A 15,405-nucleotide genomic window follows, 5' to 3' on the forward strand; every position below is an offset into this window, starting at 1 on the left:
TGTGAAGGTGGCGGACCTCACACATCACCTAGATAGGATTTTAGATAGTGCTGGGGAGGAGTTGGCTGTCTTGGTACATGTGGGTACCAATGACGTAGGAAAATATGGGAGAGAGGTTCTGGAAGCCAAATTTAGGCTCTTAGGTAGAAAGCTCAAATCCAGATCCTCTAGGGTAGCATTTTCTGAAATGCTACCTGTTCCACGCGCAGGGCCAAAGAGACAGGCAGCGCTCCGGAGTCTCAATGCGTGGATGAGACGATGGTGCAGGAAGGAGGGTTTTAGATTTGTTAGGAACTGGGCAACATTCTGGGGAAGGGGGAGCCTACTCCGAAAGGATGGGCTCCACCTTAACCAGGGTGGGACCAGGCTGCTGGCGTTGGCGTTTAAAAAGGAGATAGAGCAGCTTTTAAACTAGAAATGGGGGGGAAGGTCGACAGTTGCTCAAAAGCGCATGGTGTGGGATAAGGTATCTTGCAAGGATACCTCACAAACAGGGAAGATAGGGGTTCTGGATAGTGAGGTTGCACAACAGACCGTGGTAGGCCAGGTGCCCTTAAATACAACTAAAGATCAGACAAAAGATGGCAAATCAATAGTGTCAAGTACTAAGCATCATGCAAATAGGAACAACAAACATACTCTGAAATGCCTATATACAAATGCTAGGAGTCTAAGAAATAAGATGGGAGAGTTGGAATATATTGCACTAAATGAAAAATTGGATATAATAGGCATTACTGAGACCTGGTGGAAGGAGGATAACCAGTGGGACACTGTCATACCGGGGTACAAAGTATATCGTAGTGATAAGGAGAACCGGACTGGTGGAGGGGGTAGTATTGTATATTAACGAGAGCCTTGATTCAGACAGATTACAAATTCAGCAGGACACAAATCACACCTTTGAATCATTGTGGGTTGAAATTCCATGTATAAAAGGGAAAAGGACGATGATAGGAGTGTACTACCGTCCGCCTCGCCAGGATGAGCAGGTAGACGCAGAAATGATAAAAGAAATCAGAGACGTGAACAAAATGGGCAATGTGATAATAATGGGTGACTTCAATTATCCAAATACAGACTGGGTAAATGTAACATTGGGACATGCTAGAGAGGTACTTTCTTGATAAAATCAAGGACAGCTTTATGGAGCAGCTGGTGCAGGAGCCGACGAGAGAAGGAAAAATTCTAGACTTGGTCCTTAGTGGAGCGTATGATCTGGTGAGGGACGTTATGGTACTGGGGCCGCTTGATAACAGTGATCATAATATGATCAGTTTTGATATCAACCTTGAAGTAACTATACACAGGAAGTCAAATACGTTAGCGTTTAACTTTAAAAAAGGAGACTATGATAAAATGAGAAGAACGGTGAAAAAAAAAGTTAGGGGGGCAACTGAGAGAGTAAAAACTGTACAACAGGCATGGACGCTGTTCAAATATACCATCCTGGAGGCCCAGGCCAAACATATTCCGCAAATTAGGTGAAGAAAGACTCAGGAGGTAGGTTTGTGCTGATGGTAGTATCCCTTGGGGGGGCACACTTATACACTAATTAACATTTATGCCCCCAATCATTCACAGGGAGAATTTTATGAAACTCTTAGCACTCAACTTTTACGATATGTGCAAGGGCAAATATTGCTTGGAGGAGATTTTAACTTGATGCTGGACCCAGAGTTAGACAATTCAAAAGGGATAGCTGGCTATGCACAATCAGACCGAGACAAGCTGATCCAGTTCCTGAATCACTGGGGATTAGTTGATATTTGGAGGGTGTTACATTGGCGTGAGAGGGATTATACATGCTATTCGGCCCCGCATGACACATATTCGAGAATAGATATGTGGATGGGAAGCACAGGAGTGGCCCTACAGGCAGAATCTTCCGAGATACAGACACGATCTTGGTCGGATCATGCTCCCCTTTCCTTAAAACTCCAAACTCCGGGGTTTTCCTGTGAGTGATAGACATAAGAGATGGCAATTTCCGGATGGGGTATTGGATGACCCTAAGAATGTTCAGCATATTACAGGGGACCTCAGGGAGTTCCTGCAGTTTAATGACATCCCGGGAACATCATCAGAGATTTTATTGGAAAGTCTGAAAGTAGTGATTAGGGGGTCCATGATCTCTTTGCAATCCCATCTATTGAAAGATCATCGGGAAAGGGAGAGAACTTTGCGACAATCAGTACAACATTTAGAGCTGCTGGCTAAGCGCAACCAGGCTACGCCCAGTCAACATGAGGAATTACATAAAGCTAGGGTACAGCTTTTAGATCTAGAACTTAAGATTATTAATGAGCAGATGCAGCGAACACAAGAATATTATGAATTTAGTAATAAAGCCAGTAAACTATTAGCATATAAACTAAAACAACTTAAGAGTCAAAATGTGATAGGTAAAGTGAGAACGGAAGATGGGCAGGTCTGGGATCAAATGACAGATATTAGGAGAATATTTACAGACTACTACCAGAAACTCTATCAGCCAGAGGAGAGGGTGGATGAGGATGCTATCCAGACCTATTTGAATAATATAGAAATACCAAGTCTGAGAGGGACAGAACAGGAGATGCTATCGGCACCCATAGAATTAGAAGAAGTGACTGCAGCTATTAAGGGTCTGCCTGGTGGAAAGGCCCCGGGAGCTGATGAATATAGTAATCGATTTTATAAATGCTTTAACTCCATCTTAGCCCCCATCTTATTACGTGTATTTAATGATGTTCGGGCCGAATCGGGGATCCCACGATCTTGGCGCTTAGCGGAGGTGGTCTTGATCCTTAAACCACATAAGGACCCGCAATGCTGCGGTTCTTATCGACCCATCTCTTTGCTGGGGACTGATTAAAAAGATCTTTACCTCCTTATTGGCCACCCGGTTACAAAAGGTGTTACCGCGTCTGGTCCATGAAGACCAGTCTGGATTTATAGCAGCTAGGCAGACCTTTGATAATACCAGACGGGCACAGTATATATTAGATAGAATCAAACAGATGGGTCACCCAGTGGTCTTTGTCTCATTGGATGCCGAGAAGGCGTTTGATAGAGTGCTGTGGCCCTTTTTGTTTGCACTGCTACGGAGAGTTGGAATCAGTGGGCAGTATCTCGGCTGGGTCGCGGCGCTGTACCGACAGCCCTTATGTCAATTACAGATTAATGGCATGACCACTGAGCCTTTTGCATTGCTGAGGAGTACTAGGCAGGGCTGTGCCTTATCTTCACTTCTGTTTGCACTCGCTATGGAACCTTTAGCAATTATGATGCGAGCTGACCCCACGGTACAAGGTATTAGAATAGGGAGACAGGAAACCAAACTTGTGCTATATGCAGATGATGTCTTGCTCACATTGTCACAACCGGTGAGCTCGCTGCAGGGTGCGATGCAAATAATACAGGACTATGGACAGGTAGCAGGCCTTAAGATTAATATCCAGAAATCTGAGATCATGCCCATACAATGTCCTGATGAGCTGCAAGACACACTACAATCTTCTTTCCCTTTTCAGTGGTCCACTAGATATATTAGATACCTGGGGGTTAACCTGACACCAGACACTGGGGATCTTTTTCGAGAAAATTTCTTCCCAAAATTAAGAGAGCTTTTACAAGAGCTGGAGAGATGGGGAGGGCTACAAATGTCATGGATGGGCAGAATTGCTGCGGTAAAGATGACACTGTTACCTAAACTACTATACCTATTCATGGCTGTGCCTGTCCCCATACTGCATACATTTTTTCGCACTCTGAACAAGAAAATGTTTGCTTTTATCTGGCCTCCAAGAGTGGCTCGTTCTATTTTATTTCAACTTAGGAGAGATGGGGGCATGGGGGTGCCTAACTTTGGCCTATATTATAAAGCTGCCCTATTCCAAATGCTTTCCATAATATTGAGGGGCCCGACTAAACTCTGGACCTATGCAGCACAGTGGGGATTGAAGGGAGTCCCAATATGGGCGGTGACATGGCTCCCATTACCGCTGCTGAGAGGCCTTGTGTCGGACTTGAAGGGTCAGATGAGGGTAGTTCTGGGGGAGTGGATGAGGTGTAGAGCTCCCTGGTTTTCTGGGCGTAAATATCATTTAACCACGCCTATCATATATGCAGAACGAGTATATGGGCAGTGGTCGGCGTCTTCCCTACGCCCACTGGGCCACATTTGGGAAGATGCAAAATGCCACTCATTTAATACACTAAAAGAGGAATATGGATTGGTAGATAGAGACAGGTTCTTTTACATGCAAATTAGAGATTTTATTCAGAAGAAAGCAAAGGGGGATCTGTCTCTAGAGGCCACGGAACTTGAGTTAGCTATAAATTCAGGGGAAGATCGTGGGGGGATATCCCGTATTTATAGAGCCCTGTTGCATAGGACCCACCCATTGTCCAAATGCATTAATAAGTGGGAGACTCTGCTGGGTAGAACATATGAGTTGGGGGAGTGGAAAAGGATATTTAAATGATTATTGACATTCTCTGTGACTACTCCCTTGTTGGAAAATGGTCATAAAATGCTGTATCAGTGGTACTTGACTCCTAGTCGGCTAGCACGTATCTTTAAAAAAGGGTCGGCAGCTTGCTGGAGAAATTGTGGGGCAAGGGACACATTCTGGCATATGTGGTGGGATTGTCCAGTGATACAGCAGTTCTGGATGGACCTAAAGAATAAGTTACAGAGTGGGGTGGGAATGGAGGTGGTGTTTGATCCTGGCCTATGTCTGCTGAATACACAGAGGTTCTTGCTCTGGACTGTTAGCCTACATTGTAACAGCCGCCAGGACCCTAATTGCAAAGCACTGGAAGCAGCAGACGATACCCAATGTGGATCAAGTGTTGGTAAAAGTGGACTACTGTTGCCTGATGGACAAACTTACAGCTTGAGGCGTGGGGGAATGATGAGATATATTAAAACATGGTCTCACTATGCAGAATGGCGGGGTCTATCAGGATGATGCTGGTATAACCAATGATCTACAGTGCTGATAACATGGGTGGGGAGCATAGGCGCCCGGTATAAGAGGCTTGGACAGGCTAAGCCTCCCCTGCTGTGCTCTGAGGGGTTTAAATTGTTGATTTACCTCCATCCTCACAGCAGGAGCTGCAGTGAAAGCCCTCTAGCCTTGTCCAGTTGTAGAAATTGGTTTATGGTTTGTTTACCTTACTGCTGGGAGAGTGGGGGAGGGGGTGGCTGGAGGTGTCCTGTGTTGCCAGGGAGATATTTAAGGAGGATGACTTCCTGACCTGCACTGAGGACAGATAGCAACAGAATCGGATACTGGGCCAGCATGATCAGAAAAAGTCACCAGACAACAGAGGTAGAAAAGATAATTTTATTTTCATTATAGTGTTTGGAATATGTCCACTTTGAGAATCAGGTGCTCAACATTAAAAGTTTATATTTATTTACTTATTTATGGCATTTTATCCCACATTAAACATGAATTAGGGTGCTTTGTGGCACTACATGAGAATTGTGATGATATGATCCCTTGTTTCATATTGTTGACAGTCTGCATTTTCCGTATGGGTGGTATATTGGTGTATTAGGTCTGCCCAGTTTAATATTTATGGTACAGTAAGGTTCTAAGTGTGTTTTTGCACAAAGTTGTGCATAGTGCTTTGCAGTTGAGCGATTGTGCTTATATATGCTTTGAGCAACCACTTTATTCTTTGACATATGATACATATCTAATATCTAAATTTAATAAAAGGTATTGTGACTTTTATTTTTATGTATTTATTTTTTCTGTGTGTTATCAGACAATTATGGATTTAAGCTCCACCCCTGGCCCCAACCCCTAACCTCCCCAAACAGTTGGGCCACCGACCGCCTATGGTGGGGAGGTTTTCATACATATGAGATACTAGGTGGGAGGGTGGAGGGGAGGGGATTTACATTAATGCCTAATTGCAAAATGACTAGACTGAAATGTTAGTTTGTATTGCTGGTTTATGTTGCAAAGCTCTTAATAAATAAACAGAGATTAAAAAAAAAGAAAAGAAAAACGGAAGTCCAGAAGACAGCCGGCGTGGTTGAAAAGTGAGGTGAAGGAAGCTATTAGGACTAAAAGAAACGCCTTCAGAAAATGGAAGAAGGAACCGTCTGAAAATAACAAGAAGCAGCATAAGGAGTGTCAAAGCAAATGCAAGGCGCAGATAAAAAAGGCCAAGAGGGATTACGAAAAAAAGATAGCATTAGAGGCAAAAAACAGTAAAAAAAAATTTCCGTATATTAAAAGCAGGAAGCCGGCAAAAGAATCAGTTGGGCCGCTGGATCACCGAGAGGTAAAAGGGGCGATCAAGGAAGACAATGACGTAGAGGAGAGATTGAATGAATTCTTTGCTTCGGTCTTCACTGAGGAAGATTTGGGTGGGATACCGGTGTCGGAAATGGTATTTCAAGCAGACGAGTTGGAGAAACTTACTGACTTCACAGTAAACCTGGAGGATATAATGGGGCAGTTCAGCAAACTGAAGAGTAGCAAATCTCCTGGACTGGATGGTATTCATCCTAGAGTACTGATAGAACTGAAAAATGAGTTTGTGGAGCTACTGCTAGTGATATGCAATTTATCCTTAAAATCGAGCATAGTACCGGAAGATTGGAGGGTGGCCAATGTAACGCCGATTTTTAAAAAAGGTTCCCGGGGAGATCCAGGAAATTATAGACCGGTGAATCTGACGTCGGTGCCGGGGAAAATGGTAGAGGCTATTATTAAAAACAAAATTACAGAGCACATCCAAGGACATGGATTACTGAGACCAAGTCAGCAATGCGTTTGTGTGGGGAAATCTTGCCTGACCAATTTACTTCAATTCTTTGAAGGAGTAAACAAACATGTGGACAAAGGGGAGCTGGCTGATATTGTGTATCTGGATTTTCAAAAGGAGTTTGACAAGGTACCTCATGAAAGGCTACAGAGGAAATTGGAGGGTCATGGGATAGGAGGAAATGTCCTATTGTGGATTAAAAACTGATTGAAGGATAGGAAACAGAGAGTGGGGTTAAATAGGCAGTATTCACAATGGAGAAGGGTAGTTAGTGGGGTTCCTGAGGGGTCTGTGCTAGGACCGCTGCTTTTTAATATATTTATAAATGATTTAGAGATGGGAGTAACTAGCGAGGTAATTAAATTTGCTGATGACACAGTTATTCAAAGTCTAACTCCCGACAGGATTGTGAAAAATTACAGAAGGACCTTAAGAGACTGGGAGACTGGGCGGCTAAATGGCAGATGACGTTTAATGTGAGCAAGTGCAAGGTGATGCATGTGGGAAAAAAGAACCCGAATTATAGCTACGTCATGCAAGGTTCTAAGTTAGGAGTTACGGACCAAGAAAGGGATCTGGGTGTCATCGTCGATAATACACTGAAACCTTCTGCTCAGTGTACTGCTGCGGCTAGGAAAGCAAATAGAATGTTGGGTATTATTAGGAAAGGTATGGTAAACAGGTGTGAGGATGTCATAATGCCGTTATATCGCTTCATGGTGCGACCGCACCTTGAGTATTGTGTTCAATTCTGGTCACCGCATCTCAAGAAAGATATAGTAGAATTGGAAAAGGTGCAGCGAAGGGCAACTAAAATGATAGCGGGGATGGGACGACTTCCCTATGAAGAAAGACTAAGAAGCCTAGAGCTTTTCAGCTTGGAGAAGAGACGGCTGAGGGGAGACATGATAGAGGTCTATAACATAATGAGTGGAGTGGAACAGGTGGATGTGAAGCGTCTGTTCACACTTTCCAAAAATACTAGGACTAGGGGGCATGCGATGAAACCACAGTGTAGTAAATTTAAAACAAATCGGAGAAAGGTTTCTTCACCCAACGCATAATTAAACTCTGGAATTCATTGCCGGAGAACATGGTGAAGGCAGTTAGCTTGACAGAGTTTTAAAAGGGGTTAGACAGTTTCCTAAAGGACAAGTCCATAAACCACTACTAAATGGACTTGGGAAAAATCCACAATTCTAGGAATAACATGTATAGAATGTTTGTACGTTTGGGAAGCTTGCCAGGTGCCCTTGACCTGGATTGGCCGCTGTTGTGGACAGGATGCTGGACTCAATGGACCCTTGGTCTTTTCCCAGTGTGGCATTACTTATGTACTTATTTACTTATGTACTTCATCTAAATGTAAAATTGAGAGCCATTTTGAACCGAAACCAGTTTTGGGAAAATAGTGGTAGGGGATTTGGTATCTGCGTCCTTCAATAGCAGGCAGAGGGGTGTTGCTATTTTGTTCCATAAAAAGCACCATGTAGCTATGCATAAACTAGTTCAAGACCCAGGGGGTAGATATGTTCTTTGGCTGGGAGAGGTTGCGAGCCAAAGTGTCGCTCTCTGCTCTGTTTATGCACCAAACGTATACTCTCACTCATTTTTTTCTGGTCTTCTTGCACAGTTGGTATCTGTTAGTGGGTACCAATTGGTGGTAGGAGGGGATTTTAACATATTTGTAGATCTGTAATTGATTATAAACCAGCAAAACCACGCCCTTCAGCATGGAAAGATAAGGGGGTTAATTTTTTATTGCGTGAGCTGGGGTTGTTAGATATTTGGCGGCTATTGCATCCGGAATCTTATGAATACACTTTTTACTCCCATGTGCATGACGTGCATGCAAGGCTTGATTATCTGCTTCTGGATCCTTCTCTCCTCTCGAGGGCGGTGGCAGCAGATATTGTTGATGGGGCGGTATCAGACCATTGTCTAGTCTGGGTGGATGTGCGAAGGTAGCAGGGAGGAGCGACCAGGCTGTGACTTATGAATCCCACATTATACCTTGACTTGGAATTTCGCTCCTTTCTGCTGAAAATGTGGGACAATTATTTGTTGGATAACGACCCAGAGTCGGTGAATCCCATTACCTATTGGGAGGCACGAAAGGCAGTCATGAGGGGGCACATTGTGGTGTATGTGGCAAAAACTCGGAGGGAGAGAGAACATCAATTGGTTACTCTGTCGAGTACATTGCAGCAATTGAGGGGGAAACATATTCTGACTAGAGATGAGGAGACAAAGCGCGAGTAGTTTGCTACGCGCAGACAGATTAATGACCTTTTGAATTCCAGAGCATCCCAAGATATTTAAATGTATAAATAAAATTTGAATCGGTGGGTAAATAAAGCAGGGAAGTTGATGGCTGCTTTGGCCAAGACTAGGGGGACCAAGAAGATTATTACTAAGATCAGATCAGATTGGGAGAGAGGAAAGTGGTAACATCAATAGAAGGCATACAACATGAATTTGTGAACTTCTATATAGCACTATATGATAAAGGAGAGGTGGATAGAGAACAGAGAGAATCTTTTTTCCACAATATGGCTCTTCCACAGGTATCGCAGGTGCAACGAGAGGCTTTGAATGCTCCAGTTACGGGGGTTGAGGTAGGGCAGGCGCTTAAGCGTTTGAAGCTGGTGAAAGCACCTGGGCCGGATGGGTTGGGTTCAGAGTTCTATAAAAGTTTAGGTCTAAAAATCAATCCTCCCTTTCAAAAGTTGTGCCAACATTTATGCACTGTGGGTAAGGCAGGGAGGGAGCTGACGCATGCCCACATAGTAGTACTCCCCAAGCCTGGGAGAGATGAAGAGTTGCTGGGGGGTCTTATCATCCAATATCGCTTCTCAATCAGGACATAAAAATTTTCTTGAGTATCCTGGCTTATAGGCAGGAGAGGGTTTTGCCTGTTTTAGTGCATACAGACCAGGCGGGATTTGTACCAGGCAGATATGCGTCGTCTAATGTCCTTCGCGCATTGACAGTTTTGCAAAGTCTGGGGGGCGTCCCTGGGGATGCTATTACTACAAGCCTGGATGCGGAGAAAACATTTGATAAGATTCTGTGGGACTATTTGTTCTGGGTGCTTCCGCAATTTGGGATTATGGGTGCTTTCCTGGGTGGTATTAGAGCTTTGTACAAAAACCCCATGGCGCAGATATTGATCAATGGAGCATTGTCTCCGGCTTTTGGGTTACAGAGAGGTACGGGGCAAGGCTGCCCACTTTCGCTTATGTTATTTGTGTTGTCGCTGGAGCCTTTTGTGGTTAAAATTAGGCAGACTAACCAAGTGCAGGGTATTAGGATGGGTTCTCAGGAGTTCAGAATCAATCTGTTCGCGGATGACATGCTCATATATTTGGATAAGGCCTCCACGTCAGTCCCTACTCTAATAGCTTTACTTTTGCAATTTGGTTCCTTTTCGGGTTTGAAGATAAATTTAGATAAATTGAAAGCTCTAGCCATCTCTTCGACGTGCGTGTGTCAGCAGTTGTCATCCTTTCCTTTCGCATGGTCTTCAGGTACACTGAAATACTTAGAGGTGTACTTACATAAGGATTTAAGAGTCATGTATCGTCGTAACATACAGGATAAGTTAATTAGCCTTAAATTGCTATGTCGCAGGTGGCAGGAGTTGCCGCTGTCCTTGCTCGGCAGAGTGGCATTAGTCAAGATGGTTATGTTGCCAAAGTTGTTGTACCCCTTGCAGATGCTGCCTTTGTGGATTATGCGGCGGGATGAATTATATTATAAAGGATTTATTGGGTCTTTTCTTTGGGTGGGATGTAGGGCTAGAATTGGAATGGTCAAACTTACTCAGCCTAGATCCAGATGAGGGCTGAATTTACCGGATCTCAGATTGTATAATGTGGCCGCCTTACTCCGTTGGATTCATAAGCTGCATACTAGAGCAGTGAGATTTGCACCGAAATTTATCTGGGAGGGGGGTCTCTATCATATTCAGCTTCCAATCTACTGCAGTTGCCGGTGGGGGGGAGGGGGTTTGGGGCCTCTGCTTCGACCGCTGAGGCGTGCTTGGGTGTGGTGGAGAGAAGGGGGGGGGGCCTTCGGGCTCCTCCCCTTTCTTGGTGGCGGTTGATTACCCGAAGTTTCCGGCAGGGCAGGGAGCGACGCGCTTTAAGGTTTGGGAGCGCAAAAGATGCAGATATGTGGGACAATTTAAGGGGCCCGGGGGGGGGGGGAGGGGACTCTCTTCCTTCCTTTAAGCAGGCGGACACATGGAGTTTGGTGCAAGCAGAATATATGCCTTTTTTGCAATGGAAGCACTATTGTGCAACGTTGACTCCCAGGGGAGCGAGTGGTCCAACCTTCTCTCAGCTGGATAAGATTTTTTGTCAGGTTCCACAGGAGGCTAATAAGCTTGCGGTATGGTATGCCCTGGGTAGAGAGCAGAGGAAAGCAATTTTTTTGAAGGCCTAGCAAAATGGTACGGGGAAACAGTTAGGAGACGAGGTTACAGTGGACATGCTCTCAGCCTGCTTTGTAGGAGCATTCAAGGTAATGCCCAGTGTTATTCTACAAGAAATGCAGTACAAATTGTTAAATGGTGCGTTTATCACTAGGGAAAAGGGGAAGAAAATGGGGCTTTGGGAGGACAGTAGTTGCGTGTGCTGTAAACGAAGAGTGGGTACTCTCGTGCATACTTTCTTGGCGTGCACGAAACTGCATACATTTTGGGAGGGCGTGTTGAGGGCCCTAGAATAGATGCTAGACGTCCCAGTGGAGTGGAACTATAAAGTGTTGCTCCTTGGAGATGAAACAAATTTAAAGGAACAGGGGCTATCTCCCTTTCAAGTGCGGTTTGTGTGTGTGGCATTCATGATGGCCAGAAAAGTTATATTAGTCAATTGGGTAACAGAAGAACCACCAACAGTGTATCATTGGATAGTGGAGATGACACAGATGGCCAGTTGGGAGAGAGAGAGGGCTCAATCCTCCGGACACAGAAGTGCCCAGGCGTATAGCTCTTTGTGGAAGTTATACACAGTACTGCATGCTAGGTCTCAGTCTGCTTCAGGAGTGGGGGGGGGGGGGGGGAGGAGGATAAGGAATCAGTTTGGTGGCTTGGAAGGAAATTAATAAAATAAGGTGGGTAGGACACCTGCACTGTTAAATGGTTCTATTCGGATGTTACCAAAAGAGTGTGTATGGTTTTCGGAGTTTGTTATCCGCAGCACAGAATATGTTTTGTGATATGCAGCATAGAGTACGTTGCGCATTTGCAGCTCTAATCTGGAAAGGTTATGAATTTTGAATGTAATGTGTCAACTGTAGATGTCCTGTACCTTAATAAAAATATTTAAAAAAAAAAAGAATGCTGAGTTTACCAGAATTATCGGAGGGAAATGATATGATTGCATTTCTAACTGCATGGTTACTGAAATTTCTGGAACTCTCTTTTGAACCTGAACTGGAAATAGAGGGGTCCTTTTACTAAGGTACGCTGAAAAATGGGCTGCGCTAGTGTAGGCAAGTGTTTTGGGCACGGACAGATCCTTTTTTCAGCATGCCTGTAAAAAGGCCTTTTTTATTTTTGCCAAAAATAGATGTGCGGCAAAATCAAAATTGGCACGCGTCCATTTTGGGTCTGAGACCTTACCACCACCCATACACTTAACGGTAAGGTCTCACGCGTTAACCAGTCTGTAATCATCTACACGATTACCACTCGGTTTCTGCTATGTGCGTAGCGGATGCATTTTAAAAATGAAATTACCACCCGGGCCACACGGTAGCCGGCGGTAACTCTGAATTGACGCATGTTGGGCACAAATAGGCGCCTACGCAGTTTAGTTAAAGGGCCCCAGAGAGCGCTCATAAATTTCCTTTAGGTTGCTTACAGGAAATTGACATTGAAGACCCAAAGTGAAAAAAGTTCTGCAATACCAGCACACTTGAAGGATTTTAACATTGGCTAAAAATAAAAAAAATTAAAAAATCTGTTGCTGTTTCAAGATAATGACAATATTGATTGTACCTGATCTTGCTAAGACAATCACTCTGAAGCAGAAATCTTTTTTAAATATGAGAGCTAATCTAAAGGATCTGGGTGCAAATTTTGGGTTGCTTTATCCAACGAGAATGCTCGCGACTTATGATAACAAAACTACCTCATATGTGGATCTGTATAAACTACAAAAATATATAGACAAACCTAAGATGTAATGTGCTAGATGGCATCTATATTGCAATGATTTCTCTGCAGCAATTTCTCCAAGTGGGTTAGTTTAGTATAATTGGCTTCTCTATCATTACTACCATTGATTTCTCAATTGTTCTACTTTATATTCAGTTTCATTGTTACAATCAATAGTATATTTTAAGATCCATCTATGTATTTCATAACTGAATACAATCAAGCTTCTCACGTTTCCATCTTCTAGCTACTGGCCACTATGCTGGTCTGCACTGCGATAGACTCAGCATTCTGATACTATCTATGTTAACACTAGACTTAGGAAAAGCAAATCTATTAAAATTATATTCTAATACTTCTCTTTGTAATATGTTTTTAACTAATGTATTTTGCTATTTGCATTAAATAGACAAGTTTATGGTTATATGCCAACAGCTTAATTAACTTTTTTTCCTAACTAGTTCCTTTCTACCAACAAATGAGAAAAGGCGAATATAAATGAACTTGGTGGTTTTGATTAAGTAATTTTCAAAATAATTACAACGCAACTCTTGCACGAGAAATATAGTGAAGAAAAAACATATTAGAAATATATATATAAATGAAAACAATACCCCCCCCCCCCCCCATTTACTAAGCTGCACATCAACGCACTAGCATACCACCAGCCACTAGAGTAGCGAAAGTCTCCTGGCACATTGTCACAAATATCTTTTGTCTCTGTTGGGTAGCCCTAGAGAGGTCAGGAAAAATCCAAACATTTTGTCCCTATTTTTCACTCTCCCTCCCCCCCCCCCCACCCCCCATTGTCCAGCATTACTCTCCCCTGCCTCCCTCCCTCCCGTGCTCGGGTCAGCTAAACATTTCCTCATATGAGGTGCAAATGCCAGTGCCTAAATTTAGGCATGGAGCCCCCATACTCTATAATTAAACACATATGTAAATCCACATCCACTCTCTACCCTGAACCTCCCATGAACCTCCCATTTTTGTGACCCCTTTTCCAGGACGTGCATAAAATTTAGACACAAATCATGCACCTAAATTCATGCACATACGATTCATTCCAATTCACCCCAATAATTGCTTGTTAAAAAGCCAATTCTTGGTGCAAATTGGCTAAGATGTGCTCTTCTTTTACAGAAATATGGATATATGTGTAGAAAAGGTGAAAAGAATTCCATTAGCTATGCTTTGCATGCTTTTCCCACTTCTTTATCTATTCTTCTTGTAAAGAATCTTATCATGAAAAAAATTCTTTGATCGTGGGGTTTCAGTGCCTCTCTGGGATCATAGAGTCTCCAGTGCACTGAGGCCCCTTTTCCTCAAAGTTTTTCCTTTCACATTTTGCTTTGTCTCACTTTTTCTTTCTTCTGAGGAACACAACATAGCAAATGATGTTACCTTCCATGGCAAATAATCAGATAATTTCCACATTTCTCTACTCCATGTGGTGTTAATAGAGCCAGACATGAGCATGTCATGCAGTGCATGTGCCAGGGTGTACACAGCATTATATACACTATTGCTCTTCCCAATGTAGTTGGTGTTACAGGGTCGGACAGTTGACAATTTTATATCACAACTGCAGGATCTTTTGATGTCTTTTGAACACTGGCTGTCACATAGGCCTGTCCACCACATCTTAGTAGGATGATCACTTGGAAGCAAGGTAATGTTCACCTCCTGGATAAATTTTATAAAGCTTGGTATCTTTTTCTTTACAATTGCAAATGATAAGATGGTGTTCGTTTTGTTAAGTTTTGCTTTAGCTTCCAAGGAAAAATTCAGTTCAGTTTTGCTGATCCATATCTTCCCAGAGTTCAACATAAGAAGGGGTAGATAGAATAAATTTTCTTCATTAGAACAGAGAATGATCACTTTAATTGATGGCATGTCCATTACTATTTTATATATTTTCCCCATTGTCATTATATTGCTCCGACTGAAGGTTTCAATGAATGCAGTGCAGCCACCATTTTGCTCAATCCCTTCTTTCAGGATCTGAATCATCCTCAAACTGTTTTCATCATCCGATGCAATGATACCAACCCAGGTCCAACCAAAATGCTTCAATAAGCTGATAATCCCAGCACAAAGGTGCAGTTCACTGGGGACAGTTCGGTAGAAAAAAGGAAACTTAACTGTGTCACTCATTAGAAGACTCTGCGAGATGAAACTAATCTGTAAAAAAAAATAATAATAATAATAACATAATAATAATATTTATTTATTATGATTTATTTACCGCCTTTTTGAAAGAATTCACTGAAGGCAGTGTACAGTAAGAATAAAGCAAATATGAGCAATAGACAATTAAAGCAACAAAACTATTTAAATGGGAGTGGCCTAGTGGTTAGTGCACTGGTTTTGCAAGCCAGATGTGGCTAGTTCAAATCCCCTACTGCTCCTTGTGATCTTGGGCAAATCACTTAACCTTCCATTGCCTCAGGTACAAACTT

At 43.1% G+C, this 15,405-nt stretch overlaps 1 protein-coding gene across 1 annotated transcript in view; it reads right to left on the reverse strand.

The window, feature by feature from the left end:
* The window catches only part of LOC115464375 (vomeronasal type-2 receptor 26-like), a 36,370-nt gene that overhangs the window by 16,738 nt on the left and 4,227 nt on the right, over window positions 1-15,405 (reverse strand). Inside the window, exon 3 of the mRNA XM_030194761.1 lies at window positions 14,348-15,127. Coding sequence (XP_030050621.1) covers window positions 14,348-15,127 — 780 coding nt within the window. The remainder of the gene's footprint in view (window positions 1-14,347; window positions 15,128-15,405) is intronic.

This window comes from Microcaecilia unicolor, chromosome 3 (assembly GCF_901765095.1).
Source record: "Microcaecilia unicolor chromosome 3, aMicUni1.1, whole genome shotgun sequence".
NCBI classification, from domain to species: Eukaryota; Metazoa; Chordata; class Amphibia; order Gymnophiona; family Siphonopidae; genus Microcaecilia; species Microcaecilia unicolor.